Here is a 15,276-nt window from a genome sequence, read left to right as displayed (position 1 = left end):
TCTGTATCAGAAAAGAATGCTAAAAATAAAGTGGGTGCTGGGGAGGGAAAAAAAAAACAAAAAAAAAACCCAAAAAAAACAACCCAGAGAGAATGTCACAGATAAAGGGAAAATATTTGGGTAGCAAATAAAGACGATTCACCATTATTGCTACAGCAGAAAAAAGAAATAAGAGTGAGTTTAAGCCTACAGGAGGTATTTCCATTTAGTGGAGAATAATTAGGCTCCATTCTTTAAATTGGCTTCCTCAAGGGCCAGGACCAAGTGAAGAAATAAAGAAAAAGCAACTATTAAGCCATAAACTGTTAGGTTATGAGCTGGAAGAGCAGCTGGGTTTCTGAAGATAAGACCTCCTTAGTGAGTGTTCAGAGACTGTTAACATGAATGATAGAATTAGAATTATTTAGCAAAAAGAGTATGTTAAAAATGTTTTTGGCAAACTCCATTTAAAATAATTTCCTCTCTTCCATTTTTCCAAGACTAGTTTTGTTAATTATTATGAAAGGCTATAATTTATAAGAATCAGCAATGCTGTCTTTGAGTTTCAAATTTTATAGGCTATCTCTGTTATTTTTTATTACCTTGTACCTTCCCCATCCAATAAATGACACCTATGTAAAACATATTGGAACATATGTTTCTTCAAAGAAATAATTTTTTGAGGAACACAACAAAAAATTATTCTGTCTCCTTGCCACTGAAAGTTATTAGGAATAACTGTAAACAGATTTATATAACTAGATGGACAGAGAAATTCCTGCCCAGTACAGGGCTTATTTTCCCAAAATCAACAGCACAATTAAGTTTTATTTCTGTCAGATCATATTGATTTAAAATAAAACCAGCAAAATCAACAGCAGTCCACTTCCCTTTTTTTTAACGTAACCACAGCAGATGAGAAGGATTGTTTACTAATGGCCACATTACAAAACATAAATTAATATTGTTGCCATATGCTAAAGACTAGAGCCTACCTCAAGCACAAAATGTATGCACACACTCCGGAGATATGAAATTTCAGAGAGAACTCCCTCTGGAAAACATGCACACAATACCTCTCTCTAAAATATCCATAAAATTCAATACTTTCTTTGGGTGACACAGATCTATACTTGTATTGACATAAATAGTTGCACTTTGCCAGCACAGATCTATTGAGTAATTCACCTCCATCACTCTTTGATCTCCAGAGCCCAACTTGCCAAAACTGAACAATTCAGAACTCTGCTGTTGCCATCAGCTCTTGAAAATGAAAACCAGTTTGGGAGTAAGTTAATTGTATGAGTTTGCCAAAGCAAGCAAAAACAGATGTATACATCAAGGGTACTGCAGTGACTGCAACATTCTTTCTGAAAAGCAATACTAGCACCGTGAATTAATAAATAGTATTGAGTAGTATCTTTTGGAAAAAGATATCAAATACCACATCAGCTTCATAGCCTGCACTGAATCCCATTATATTACAGCATGTTTTTGAGCCCCAACATTTCACAAAACTTAGAAAACTGTGAATCCTTATTCCAAATCAAGTCAACATTTTCCACTAGAAATATACATCCTGTCATCACTAAGCCACCAATTCCTTAGACCTCATTAACTAATGTACAGGAAAAAAACACCAGATGAGAAACATCCTCAAGCTTCACAGTATCTTCTCTTATTCTTATGACTCCCTTCAAGTGGTAATGAAACAAAAGGAGTTAAGCTCAATTCCAAGTACAATATTTTTATTTTATAGTTGTAGGAAGATGAAAGAAAAATACACCAAAAAAGCCTAAGCAAAGTGAAAAACTTCTCTTGCTGATGTGTCACCCAAAATACTATGTTTGAGTTGCTACTTCATTGCTGCTCTTCTGCTTTTAGAAGAATCTATCTCACATCCAGATGTTGCCACGTGTCACAAACATTTTCAGTAGAATCATCCAACATTATTCCCAAGAGACAAGATGCTAACAGTAAAATGTTTCATTGAATCGCCAGGAATTCCATTCCTGGAAAGGAACTGAATATCCAAATGGGGACTCAGGTTTCAAACAGTGGTGAATATACAATCTGCTACAGAATTATCCTAGGGTTTCCTAGTCTAAAAAGCACAAGGTGTTCAAAAGCACAGTAGCTACAAAGCAGAATTTCAGGATCCAGCATGAACATGATCCTCTGCTGTCCATCATTTTGTCAGCTATCTCTAAGAAAATTAACTAAGGAACTAACCTAGGGAATTAACTCTGCCATTTCATGTTCATAGTTGAAGAACATACACTTCTAGCAAGTGCTGAAAACCGAAGTGTTTCAAGAGGAGACACAGGTTGCTGGTATTTGGGCACACACGAGAAGCCCTGTTGGGGCTGAGGTGGGGAGGGAAGTCATGCTGCAGCACGAATTGCTGTCTCCTCCACACGCACATCATTGCGCATTCCATTGGCTCGCACAAAGACCATTTTTAATCAACTGCGCTCCGCGGCTGATGGATTAGCCCTGGCTTCAGAAACCCTAGGGACAAATGCTTTTTGAGAACTGAACATCCTATTGATGGGCAAAAGGATATTATAGTCATCATTTTCCCAGGCAACAGTAATTGGGATTTTAATTCTTCTACCCACAGCATCTTTATATGCTACCCCTGTATTTGAGGAAAATGGAATTTTAAAGATATGGGACTGCTACAGAGCTTCTATTAGAAATCCCATTCCAAACAAAATCAACTGTAGCATAAAGAGTTTCTTTAACATACGCCTTTGGAGAAGGTGGGGAAAGAAAAACTCTCCACAGTATCTGCAAAATCCTGAGGTGTGACCATTTTACTTGTCTACTTAGCAATACTGACGTGGTGTAATAGCTTTTGCAAGTCATGTGTTTATAATGGTTAGGAATTTTTATATTACTATGCTAGTAAAATTGTTCAGTAGCCTGCATTTATATTGTGAAAAGTGTGCCCGCTGAGGAATGATGTGACTCTTCCCTGTCTGAGTGTCAGCTGGTACATTTTATTCTGAAAGACTGTGGTCTAAAAGCCCACAAATGGGATGAGGCTGTTGCTTACAGTTTCATCCTTTTGCTTCCAGCTACATTTAAGGAGGCATTTTTTAAACTCTTGCTAAACAATTTCTGATCACTCTGTCAGAACTCTGGCTTCTGAACTCTATCAGAGTGGAAAAGGGCAAATAAAAATCTAATCAATTGGGCAATTAAGAATTCAATGTGCAAGCAACGCCCATCCTCATATGTATCACACATATTCTAAAACACAAGTCAGAGAATTTGAAGTGGTTTTTGCACTGAACTAAATGCTAATTTTATGCCACAGAATAATTTCCTGGAAAGAAAAAAAAAAAACAGCTCTAGTGTGAAAAGCATAATTGGACTGTTAGACCAAATATTTTCTATAGAAATAACTATTCTCAAATATTTACAAACCGATCAAGTCACCACCTCACCTGTCATAACCTAAATGAGACCATCCCTATTAAACCCTCCAGAACAAAGGAAGTGTTTGTTCACTCAGGACTTTTTATGTGTCTTTTATAAATCCTTCCCTGTTTATCTTAATTCCTTCTTACAGCTATAATGAATGCAATACACTGGTAATCATTTAGCTAGTGCTATACCCAAAGGAAAATCTCTGCCTATACTCTTTAATCAGTACTATCAGAATTATAGTCTAAGAACTACATTGGACTAATTAGCAAAAGCATCTCATTCATGTTCAATTTATTTTCTGTTGTGATTCTTAAATGCTTTTCAGATATACTGATTTATTGAACACATATTTCTGCTGCATAAATATAACCTCCTTTTTTGCTTGAAAGTCTAAAAAAATTCATGCTGTTCAACTGCAACAATTTACGAGGCCATCAAAAGACAATTATTATTTATTACCAATAAATTTAAGCTAGAAAGATTTCAGTTTTCAAAAATTATTGACATTAAAAAAAATACTGAATCAAGAGTGGTCAAATCACATCCTCCAGAGCAAAATGCCTACTGTGGATGGTGATTCCTATGCCTTTGCAGATTAAATAATTTGTAATTTCAATCCACCAAAAAATGGAGATATTTTTTGGGCATGGTCCTATTTTTAAGCCAAGCCTTCTATACTGTAAACGAAATCAGAATTCTAAGTGTATATAAATGATCTCTTTAACAACAAACCTGCAGTCTCAAGAAAAGCAATTATCAAACATTTTTGGCAAAATTATGTCCTGTACTAGCTGACTGATGTGCTATTTATTAAATACATGCTGCATTTAATTCTTAATTGATCACATCAAGCATAGGCCTTTCTGTATGCAATAGGCACTCACTACTGAGTAAATCCCATTTACTTTTTTTTAATATATCCATTGCTATCCAAGGCAGGACAAAAAGATTAACATGCCTTGTTCTCAAAATGTTAAATATATTGCAGTTTTCCAAGATTTGTTAAAGACAAAAAATGAAAGAAAATTCTCAGCTTTAAAACCAATCTAGGTGTAATTTAATGCCCTATTTCGAAATTTTAAAATTTTTGCAGCCTCTCTTTTATGTCATCACAAGTGCTATAATTATTTTTATTACTGTGAACTGTGAAAACAGTACATAGCCTGCTCCCAGTCAAAACCCAGCAATTTTCTACTTCTGGAATTATGACATCCTATTTACATTCTATAACATCCTATTTACATCCTAACACTCCTAAATAATTGCCCGTTTTTTGGCCATCATTTTTATTTGTTTATAACAAGTAACATCAACTTTTGCTTTGTATTTGTAACTGTTTAGACTGCTTTTTACCGCTCTATTCTTCCTGCAATTTCAGGAATTGTGCAGCAACAAATTTTCTGAGTATCAAAGAGGAATTGTTAAAGAACATGTAAGTTCACTTACATACGTAACATACACTGCATAAGCATCAAACCACTGCACATGCAGAGTCTGTTAACTTACAGACCATATCAAAGACTTAAAGATCAGATATCAAAGAAAATGAAGAAGCAGAGATGTTTAATAACTGTAGACCTTTGTTTCCACAGAGCTTCAAAACCTCAGTCCTAGACAGACCCACAACATGCCTTGGATAGTTCTGTTACTCCTATCACTGAACACTTTATGATTTTTCAGTGCTGCTGGAGAGGAATACAAAAACTGCAGTATCAGTCCTGTAAAGGTGCAGCCTAGGAACTAAGTAAGTTGCTCAAGATAAAAAAGGAAGCCTGTAGCAGAACAACAACATGAGCTGAGCCTTTCCATGTCCTAGTTGTTAAACAGGACACTGTCTCACCATATACCAAAGCATGCCAAAACAGCAGGCAGCAGCCCAGCAGTGGGACAGGTTGAGATGGGGCAGCAGAAGAGAACTGATGAAGGGAAGGTTCATTTCAAAAATTCTGGACAGTCAGATTTTTTTTATAAAGCATCCACTTTATAATCACTACATGAGTGTAGTTATAATTCACTTCTTTTCCTTGCAAAGTAATTTTACATGACTGATGTTCTCCTTATGAATAACTACTAACTCTCAAAAATGAAAAAAAAAAATTTCTAAGGTTGTAATTTTTAAGTTATTTCAACATTTCAGTTTGCCATTATTTTAGAGGGAAAAAAATGCACAGCATTTGATACTTCAAGATGTCATTATGTGACAATGGCAAACAGGAGTACCTCTGCCTGAAAGAAAAAAATACAAACCTTTGTCCACTGCCCAGAACTCTACTGACGGGCCAACCCCACATGTCCACACTGAAATCAGTGAGATGTCTGACTCTGACAACTGCCAGTCTGAAGCCTGGTAAAGGCAAATTATACTTTAGCTCTGGGCCCTAAACAGAAAAACTGTAAGCCAAAAAATTACCTACTGAAAACACACCCAACATCACTATTCTTTGTCTTTTAAAACCCTAAGTCAAATAAAGGCACTTAGTGTCCCTGATTTCTTCATAAGCCCAACAAAGAGAGGGAGTCACTCAAAATAGTTCCACTGAGTACAAAAGATTATTTATACTGCTTAGAAATCACACCATTAAAATCTGAAGAAAACAATACTTTTTTTGTTCCCAAAATATGCCCTCTAATATTGAGATTAAATCACCTACCACCATTTTCTTCTCCATTATTATTGTTTGTCTCAGCCATTTCAGTGCCATCTAACTCAGATTCACATCCTAAATCCAATGTTCCATCAGTAGGGCATGTTGATTCTTCTTTCTACAGTTAAAAAATAAAAATAAAAATAAAATTAACAAGAAAAAAAATCAATCATGATCCTGCTGCATCTCCGAAAATAGATTACTGCAGTGTAGTCTCATGCTTACATTTCAGAAAAACCAAGAATAAAATAAAATATGCCTGTGAGTTACTCTAGAGAGAGCCATAAAAAAACAGACTTTCATGAAAAGACTTGCAAACTAAAAGCAAAAAAGCTGTTTTGTGAGGTCATAACATGCTCTTTTTAAACCTAAAAAGTCACATAAAATACAAGATCTTCCACTTTTTCCTCTTTTTTTTTTTTTTTTTAACAGCAACAGACTTGTGTGGCTGTTAAAAATCCTGGTTTTCCAGTTGAGTGTCTACAACACTGCAGCAAAACACAAATCCTTTAATGTTTCTTTTCTGCCTTTGCCTGTTTCCTGAATTCAAATAGCTGAAGCAACCTGGAGCTCACAAGCATGGGAGTGATTGTGAATTCCTGGAATTGTGCCAAGAATATCTCTCGATTTAAAGAAAAACAACAGCATTTGTTCTAGTAAATTAGGAAAGACAGCTTCTGAAAACTATTAATTCAACAGCAAGTATTCAAGTATTTCAGGATTTTTAGTTAGCAGGAGCTGACAAATTTATTTACTTTTATATTTTTATACCCGTACATCAAATACATCTGTCATAAATTACAAAAGATCCTTCGCCCCAGCCCAAAATTTTAGTTGACTACATTTACACTGCCAAGAAGATCATCTCACTTTCTTTTTTTCTCATCTCTGCCTCACATTACTCCACTTCTATTGTGAAACCACTTTAAGTTTGATCATGTACAACAAGAAAAAATTTCCACCCACAGTAAACATCATGTTCATAACAAAACAAAAAAAATTAAAAAGGAATATAAATAAAGGCAAAATTCTATCACTATAATTATATTCCTTCTCAAAAGCAATGATGCAACCTTTGAATTAAAAGCTGATTTATATTAGACTTGCAAATAATTTTTCACTATTCAAAAATCAAACATCAATACAATTACTTAATTAGAAAGTCAGTGATCCTCTTGAGCTCACTAGTCCTAAAACAAAGGCCTTACTGTGAACAACTCCAGTAAAGCAGCATTTTAACTACGCTACGTGTTTTTTATACCATGTGCCAAATTCAAGAACACGTATATGCTTTCTAGGATAAAACATTCAATGTTTACTTTCATTATAAATCCTTTTAAAAGACATCTGAAAGCAGTTAGAAGGACTATCAGGTCATTTCCTCGCCAAAGAATCTAATCTGTTTACCTTTATATCTATTGAGACATTCATAAAATGGATTAATAGCTGTATGTACAATCCATATACAAAATTTAAACTTACTTTGAGAGCATAGAGTCCTGATTTCCCAGGGATTTTGAAGAATGTTCCATCACCTACACGAGTGTTAGTATGAAGCATTGCATTCAGGCAAGCTAATGGAGAGGTTCCACTGAAAAATAAAATTGTGCAGTCTAAGATTGAATGCCTCTTGTAAAACTATTCCCTCAGTCTATTTTTTTAAAAACTCATGCTTGCCTGTTTTTTTTTTTTTTCCCCCCCCCCCCCCCCCCACTTTTTTTTTAATTCTCTCAACCCTGAAAACATCTACATTACAATAACAGGCCAGTATCAAACTTAATCATATGCATCTGTCCCCTAGGCTTGAGGCAAAAAGTCTGTGAATTATAATTACGTTTTTCTTCATACAGAAACCAGCTCCACATTCTGAAAGAACCAAAGTCCAAATATTTATGTGAAATTACTTCATAAATAACACCATGAAGCCTCATTTTTAAAATGTTACAGACAATGTGGCTGCTGCACATGAATGATCAAAACAGTACCAAGTTCAAGGGCAGCTGCATCCCATAGGATGAAAGGCAACAAAAGAATAATAAAGAGCCCAGAAAGAACACATTTAAAATTAAAACTGATATATAGTAAAGCCTTCTTCTGGCTCAACATGGTCAGCATGCATTACTATATACAAATATAAGCACATTTATGCCTTTTATGAAACATTATCTTTTCTAATTAGAATTGTTTTAGAGATTATGAAACTGACATCCTCAAGGTAATAATTTTAATACCACTGTGGAATGCATCTTAAAGGACTATTTAAAAAGAAACACAACACATTTAGGAAAAAAAATGAGCATTTGGACAGGGATATCTTTGTAGAATATACATGTTTACATCAGAAAAAGAAAACAAATATTTCTACCCTAGCTAGATGTATACTATTCTGAAAAGTTGATCTAAAAAATGGTGGGAAGGAGGCAGTCATAAATTATTTTATTGTATTTTAATTTAAAAATTGAAGTACAAGATCTATAGATGTACTATCACATCTTTATCCCCATTTGCTGGCTACTGTACACGGTGTACTCAGGAACTGAGTCTGAAACTGTGCTTCTTCCCTGGGGTCCCCAGTCTGCACGCACGCTTATCTTTAGCCACGTAAATATATTCCACTTGGTTAAGTGGAACAATGCCTGTGCATTAAATTAAGTGTGTTGCAAAGTATTTCAGGATTAATTATATACTCAACTATAAACCAGGAACAAGGCTTCAAAGTTCATCAGAAATTACTCTTCCTTATTCTGTGGTATTAAGACACAACATCCAATCTTAGTTGAAAATTGCAAGCCTGATTATTTTTTTAATATGTGAAACTGGATTGAAATTGTTGTATTTCATATGGTTATGCTTTCTGTTGATTTCCATGGCTCTGTTACAACAAAATTCATCCTTACTATAGATATATCATTATTTTAATGGCAAGATCGATAGTGTGGTAATTGCTCTTCCGGTAAAAATTAAACTATAAAGTGCCCTCAGGCCAGGAAGTCCTATCTATTATAATTTATTTACTGCAGGTCACCTAATGTATCATATTACTACATCTAAAATAAAAAATTGCAGGTAAAAATGCTGCTTGTTGATAAACATATCAGATATGCAATAGGTATTTATTTTAAGGATATTCTAAACATGATCACGCAATATGAAAATTCTGACAAGTTTTTGTGGTTTCTCTGGCTTCCCTGCAAGTAAAACTAGCGACACATTTGGTTTTGATAGAATGCTTTAACAAAATACAAACCAAGATACGTTGGAAATAAAATTATACTGCTAGCAGTGGGACAGAAGACATTAAGAGAGTTCATTGAGTTTAACGATTACTTAAACACTTTTGTAATATGTAAAATACTTCTCTTTACACATTTTCCTTACTGTATTGATGCTTGACAAGCAAAGAGACAAAGCATTTAATACAGCAGTTACGGCTGTGTAATTTCTTCCATATGTTAACATACATAACGTGAAGCAATTTCAACTCTCTCAGACTTGGATCTTTTTAGTGAAACATTATCACCGATTAAGGCTTTCTCTGCAAGACAGAAAGAACTTGCTGACTCTGCAGCAGAACAAAAACTTGGTATGTCAACAAGAAACAAAACTGTGTGTGCATGTATGCACAATTTGTATTCTCCTCCCATTCTGATGGATATATGCTGGACTCCACACTTATTTTTAGATATCATTAACCAATTGAAACGATACAGGATGAATGAACCCAAAATAGAGGATTTGGCAACAGCTCGTGATCACTACTGTGCTCACAGCAGATATCTTAATCTTCAAAGTCTAGACAACTGGCAAGTGGACAACAGAAACTACTCTCTGACTTAGAAAGAAACCTGCATCGGCTACTGAGCCAACAAGCACTTTAACTACTGCTATGCTTGTTTCTTACAGGTATCTGCAACTCCTAATGGCATGCAACCAAAGGGCCATATCCACCCTTCCTGAAAACTGGACTTGGTTATGTCCATAATGAGCACAAAACAACAGAACACACTTAAGCTGCAAATGAAAATAATCTGGGAACACTGAGGGGTGGGATTTATTTTGAGCTAACATATCAAACTGAAGTTCCATGGTGTCCTTTGTCAGGTCTGCTTTGACCCATCTCAACCAATGACTTGCTTATTCTTCTGACAGCACTGGCATCCTTAAAATACTGCAAAATCCCAAATGTTATACACAAATGATGCTGGAAATGCTTGCAACACATAGGACTGTGATTCAAAAAGCCAGCAAAGATCCCATGATGCAGACTGATGTCTGAATCATAGATCACTTTCTGAGAGATCTATACTACTCATTGCATGCTTTCTAAATTCTCCCACAGCCTGAGGACATGTTCCTTCTGCTCACGGCTCCTGGCATGTATTAAATACAACAGTCAAGGCCTGCCAATATAAGGCTGAGTATCTCTGAATATCAAAAATGGCACAGCTTGACCTAAGTTCTTAAAACACTCCAAATCAGTTCAACTTTGATTCAATTAAATGAAATTGGATACAATAATATTCCACTTTGTAACTTGATATCTGTGAACTTTTAGAGTCATAATATATTTTAAATTGATATGGTGCAAGTTTTATTGCCACAGTCTGCACACAAGAAATATGTTTACCACTTACAGTTTTCAAAAGCAGAACTTTCATACTATTTATCATCATTTGGGTGAGACTGCTTTAAACCACTGTGGCATTCTGGAAGCCATTTATGTATAGATGTTATAATCTGTAGAAGTATGTCTTTAAGATAGGTATTTTTCTGCTTGTGTGTTTATTTTATATACATATACATCCATACACGTATACAAGCAGTATTACCCCACACACACTTTCAAAACCATTTAGAAGATAAAAAGTTACTTACTTTCTGTAAAAGTGATGTTATGATGTTACAACAACCAGCAACATAGGAAAGAAAAGAAAACAAAACACTCATTAACCTTCCAATATAAAGGCTGCCAATACAACTTGATCATTTAGAAGACATCAGGCATTTCAATGTTTGGTAAGTTCTCTTTCCCAAAATCACTGCACGCTGGTAGTACTCAGTGCATCCCTTCCAAATTCCTGTGTATTATCAAGTCAAACTTTGCACCCCTAACTCCCCCAGCCAAAAATATCTCCAACATTTTGTGATTCTGGGCTCCCTCTACTGGTCACGGAGCCAGTGTTACCTAAATCGAAATCCCAGACTTTCCACACAACAATCTCTGCTAAAACATGTAGGGGAAGTACAGATTTCCGCTACTTCCTCCTCTGCCACCCTCCCCAAAACCCTATTAAAAATTTGTAAAAAACAATAGTAAAAACGTGACTTATTTTTATATTGGAAACTTCTCAAACACATGGTTCTGTCAGAAAAACCCTGAAAACTTCTGTGGTTATGCATATAATTCTAATGGTCTTTGCTAGACTGCTTGCCAAGAGACAAAAATTATGATCTTGGCAAAAAAAAAGATGTCTTAAATATGGAAAATAAATTGACTAAAGCTGCCTTGTCCAGGCAATATAGTTTGGCAGACAGTGAAAGTTGCCTGACACTTTGCAGACAAGGCACCTTGGGTCCTGCAGCAGGCAGCACTTCAGGCACTCAGCCCCACTGTACTTGGTGTAACCCCTCCTCTGCCTGACATGTCCCCAAATCTAATGATGACTGCTGTAAGAGGAGCACCTAGATGTCATAAATTTGTACAGTATTTATTTGTTTGAATCATCTGCTCTTTTTATACACATCCATAAATTGTCACAAGGGAGCAACAATTTTTACTCAGTGCTAGAAACAAAGTAAAGCCAAAACACTTAAGAACTAATTTCTAGGCATGTTTTGAAGTCACACAGAATATAATATCTTCACAATGCATGTAAGTTACATCAATTTTAGAGTGACAACAGATAAAGAAAATAAAACTTATCAGGAAAGGCTGCAGAAAACCCACTTGTGCGGTACAGTAAACAGAAAAGTAAAAGAAGGCATAATTGTAATTTTCCAGAAATATATAAAAAACTGTTGAAGTCAATGGAGATGAATGTTCTTCATTCCCCACTGGGGGAAGAAAAAGAAAGTTCATGGATAGCCTAAAAGTGTGAATGCAGCTGCTGATGTTTTAATCAACACCAGAACAGAGCAGGGAAGTTTATAAAATGACTTTCATCAGAAGATCACACACACTTCAGCCCCAGCTGATACAGACTGGAACCTGTCCCAGTGTCTATGTTCAGTGATCTCTTGAGCACCCATCAATCACTGTAACCTGTTATTCTTTATCTCTTCTATAAATCCACATTTTGGTTAAGGCTGAGGTTAATCATGTGCCCTAAGTATACTTGGTCCAACATATACAGCAGCTAGAAATGCTGGAAAATTGACTCAATGTCTAGACCTGCATTGTTTGCCCAAGTGTCCCACACAGCACTGCATGCCTGGTGTGATGAGGCCCTTTGGTTTCCTCTTAAAAGCTCTCCCACAATCTTCAAGGAACCATGTTCCCACAGTCCTGCTGTCAAGTGTCAGCAAAATGTCCCAACCTGCCTCAAAAGACTGTGGCTGTGACCTGGCTCAGGAGTGACAAAGAAAACCACCAGGAACCTAAGCAGCTATACCAAGATGAGACGATAGCTGTGCTATTTATCAAGACGACAGGCCAGCTGCTGCTGACCAGTCTAGAGCTGTTCTCCTGCCACAGCCAGGTCTGACTGAGCTGGCAGTGCTGCAGCAGCAGTTAGTGCTGGGGTCAAGGCACATCCTACTAGCCTGAGCTCAGGAGGAACAACCAGGAGAGGTCCAATGAATTGAAGACTGAATAAAAGACCCAGATATTTTAATATATTCAAATGGCACAGGATCCTTCCCTTGGCACAGAGGGAAGCAAAGAGCACAGGTAAACACTGGAAAACAAAGCTGTTGGTGAGTGCAAGATTTCCTGCCAACCACCTACGACTTTCTCAACAATAAACGCATCAAGTTAGTCTAAACAAACCAACCAGTTGTCCCTGGCTGGACATCACTTGCCCACCAAAGCTGCTTTAGCACTCCCCTTCTCAGCTGGGCTATGGAGAGAAAATGTAAGGAAGGGCTCATGAGGTAAGGACAGGGAAAGATCACTCAGCAATAATCACCACGGGCAAAATGGACTTGACTTGGGGAAACAAGCATTGAGTTTATAACCAATCAGATCAAAGTAAGAAAATGAGAAATCAAACCTTAAAACACCTTCCTCCCCTTTTCCCTTCCCTCCTTCCTGGGCTTAATTTCACTCATGGTTTTCTCTACCTTCTCCCCAGCAGCATGGGGGAATGGGAGTTGTAGTCAGTTCATGACACATTGTCTCTGCTGCTCATCCCTTTAGGGTGGGGACCCGTCACATTCTCTCCTGCCCTGGGGTGGGTTTCTTCTACAGGGTGCAGTCCTTCAGGACCATGGTCTTCACCACAGGCTGCAGTGCAATCTCTGCTCCAGCCTCTGGAGCACCTCCTCTCCCTCCTTCTTCACTGACCCTGGTGTCTGCACAGTTGTGGCTGTCACACACTCTCACTCCCCTCTGCAGCTGCAGTTACTGTTGTGCAGGGCTTTCCCCAATCCTTAGCTCTGTCATCCCAGAGGCACCACCATCATGGCTGATGGGCAGCAGGGAGTGGGTTTTGGAGCCAGCTGGCATTGACTGCATCGGACATGAGGGAAGCTTCTCATAGAAGCCACCCCTGTAGACTCCCACTATCAAAACCTGGCCTTGAAATCCCAAAACACACAGGGAGACTGCAAGCAGTATATTTGCTTTCTCAGCCACTGTTACATACATACACTGTTACAGACTACATACTCCAGGTACAATTGAACATAGCCATTCTTATTTCAGTAGCAAAATCGTAAAGGCCAAACATGATAATCCAAACTAAACCAATTTAAATTACCAAACAGAAAATTTGAACAATCAATTAAAATCTTGCTTTTGATTTTTTTCCATTTATTTTCCTACAGCAAGGTTAATTTGTTCATTGCTTGAAATAATTAAAATACCCCAATCAGACAATAAATAGAGCTTTAATGTAATCTTGCTTTTTATTTATTCAGAGACTACAAATGCATTAATCAATTATCTAACTTATTGTACAGAAATTAATCCATGTCGTATTTTTCAGTGTTAAAAGAGCAATGACACCGTATTTACTAAATCTTTACAAGTGTACTTATTTCTGTCAAATAATTTCTGGAAAGAACTTCAATTTGATTAAGAGATTGACTTTTAAATGCTGAATGAAAACACACTAAATGTGCAGGATATAAAAGGAAAAAAGGAGAGACTTTCCAAAATATCACATATCCAACATGATTTATTAAACAATAAAACCATCTCTTAATATGTGGGTAGTAGGTAGCTAGGGAACCATCTACTATTTTTATATATACAGTCTAGTGAAACTCTAGAGCTGGAAGATCTCAGACACTCATAAAGTTCTTATTCATAAATTGGAGCAATAAAAAAAGCATTTTTCTTTTTGAGCTTCCAATTGGCTTTTTAATTTTAAAGGGACTACTAATGAGAACTACAGAGAATACTCAATATGAACAGTCGACATGACTGTCAAAACTATTTATGTTCTGAAGTCTTAACCATTTAAATAATAAAGTCATAATAAATAAAGTCTTAAGCCTTAAGTTATTTGCTTAAGTTTTATAGGAATTGAAGTACATACAAGTTGCATACTATTTATACAGTCTGAATAAATCATACTTCAGGTTTATGCCTAAAATAAGCTCTCCCACTTGAATATTTAAATGAATTTTAAAGGATTAAAAGACAATTCTAAAAATAAATGTTTTTTAAAGTTTATTTACAATCGTTTTTATCCACATTAACCAGAATTAACACTAGTTTTGTTCTCATTTGGGCAGCACCTTAAAGAAAATTTTTACATCTCTGGTCCTACTTCTGTTTCACACATGGTACCTGACTTTCAGCCTTCGAATATCACCAACAGAGTTGCTATTCTTGGGCACAGCAAATGAGCCAGGCTATGAGGCAACAAGACACAGTAGTACAGCTCATTTGTCTACAGTCTCACAGACTGCAAATAACTACCATAAGATGCTAGAGAAAAAGACCTGTTATTTTTACTGCTGACATTCTTCATCCTCAACTGTCATAGAGATTTCTTGCTTTTCTAAATCAGATGGAGATAGAGGCATGATTACTGGTAGTATGATG

At 36.3% G+C, this 15,276-nt stretch overlaps 1 protein-coding gene across 1 annotated transcript in view; it reads right to left on the bottom strand.

The window, feature by feature from the left end:
- ASXL3 (ASXL transcriptional regulator 3) overlaps positions 1 to 15,276 on the bottom strand; it is a 281,945-nt gene that overhangs the window by 62,328 nt on the left and 204,341 nt on the right. Inside the window, exons 4-5 of the mRNA XM_041399225.1 lie at positions 7,545 to 7,653; positions 6,069 to 6,180 (exon numbers count right to left, since the gene is read on the bottom strand). Of these exons, the coding sequence (XP_041255159.1) occupies positions 6,069 to 6,180; positions 7,545 to 7,653 (221 nt within the window). The remainder of the gene's footprint in view (positions 1 to 6,068; positions 6,181 to 7,544; positions 7,654 to 15,276) is intronic.

The sequence above is a fragment of the Onychostruthus taczanowskii genome, unplaced genomic scaffold (genome assembly GCF_017590055.1).
Source record: "Onychostruthus taczanowskii isolate IOZ18803 unplaced genomic scaffold, ASM1759005v1 scaffold16, whole genome shotgun sequence".
NCBI lineage: Eukaryota > Metazoa > Chordata > Aves > Passeriformes > Passeridae > Onychostruthus > Onychostruthus taczanowskii.
Note: the sequence above shows the minus strand (reverse complement) of the source record. Positions and strands in the feature narration are given on the sequence as shown.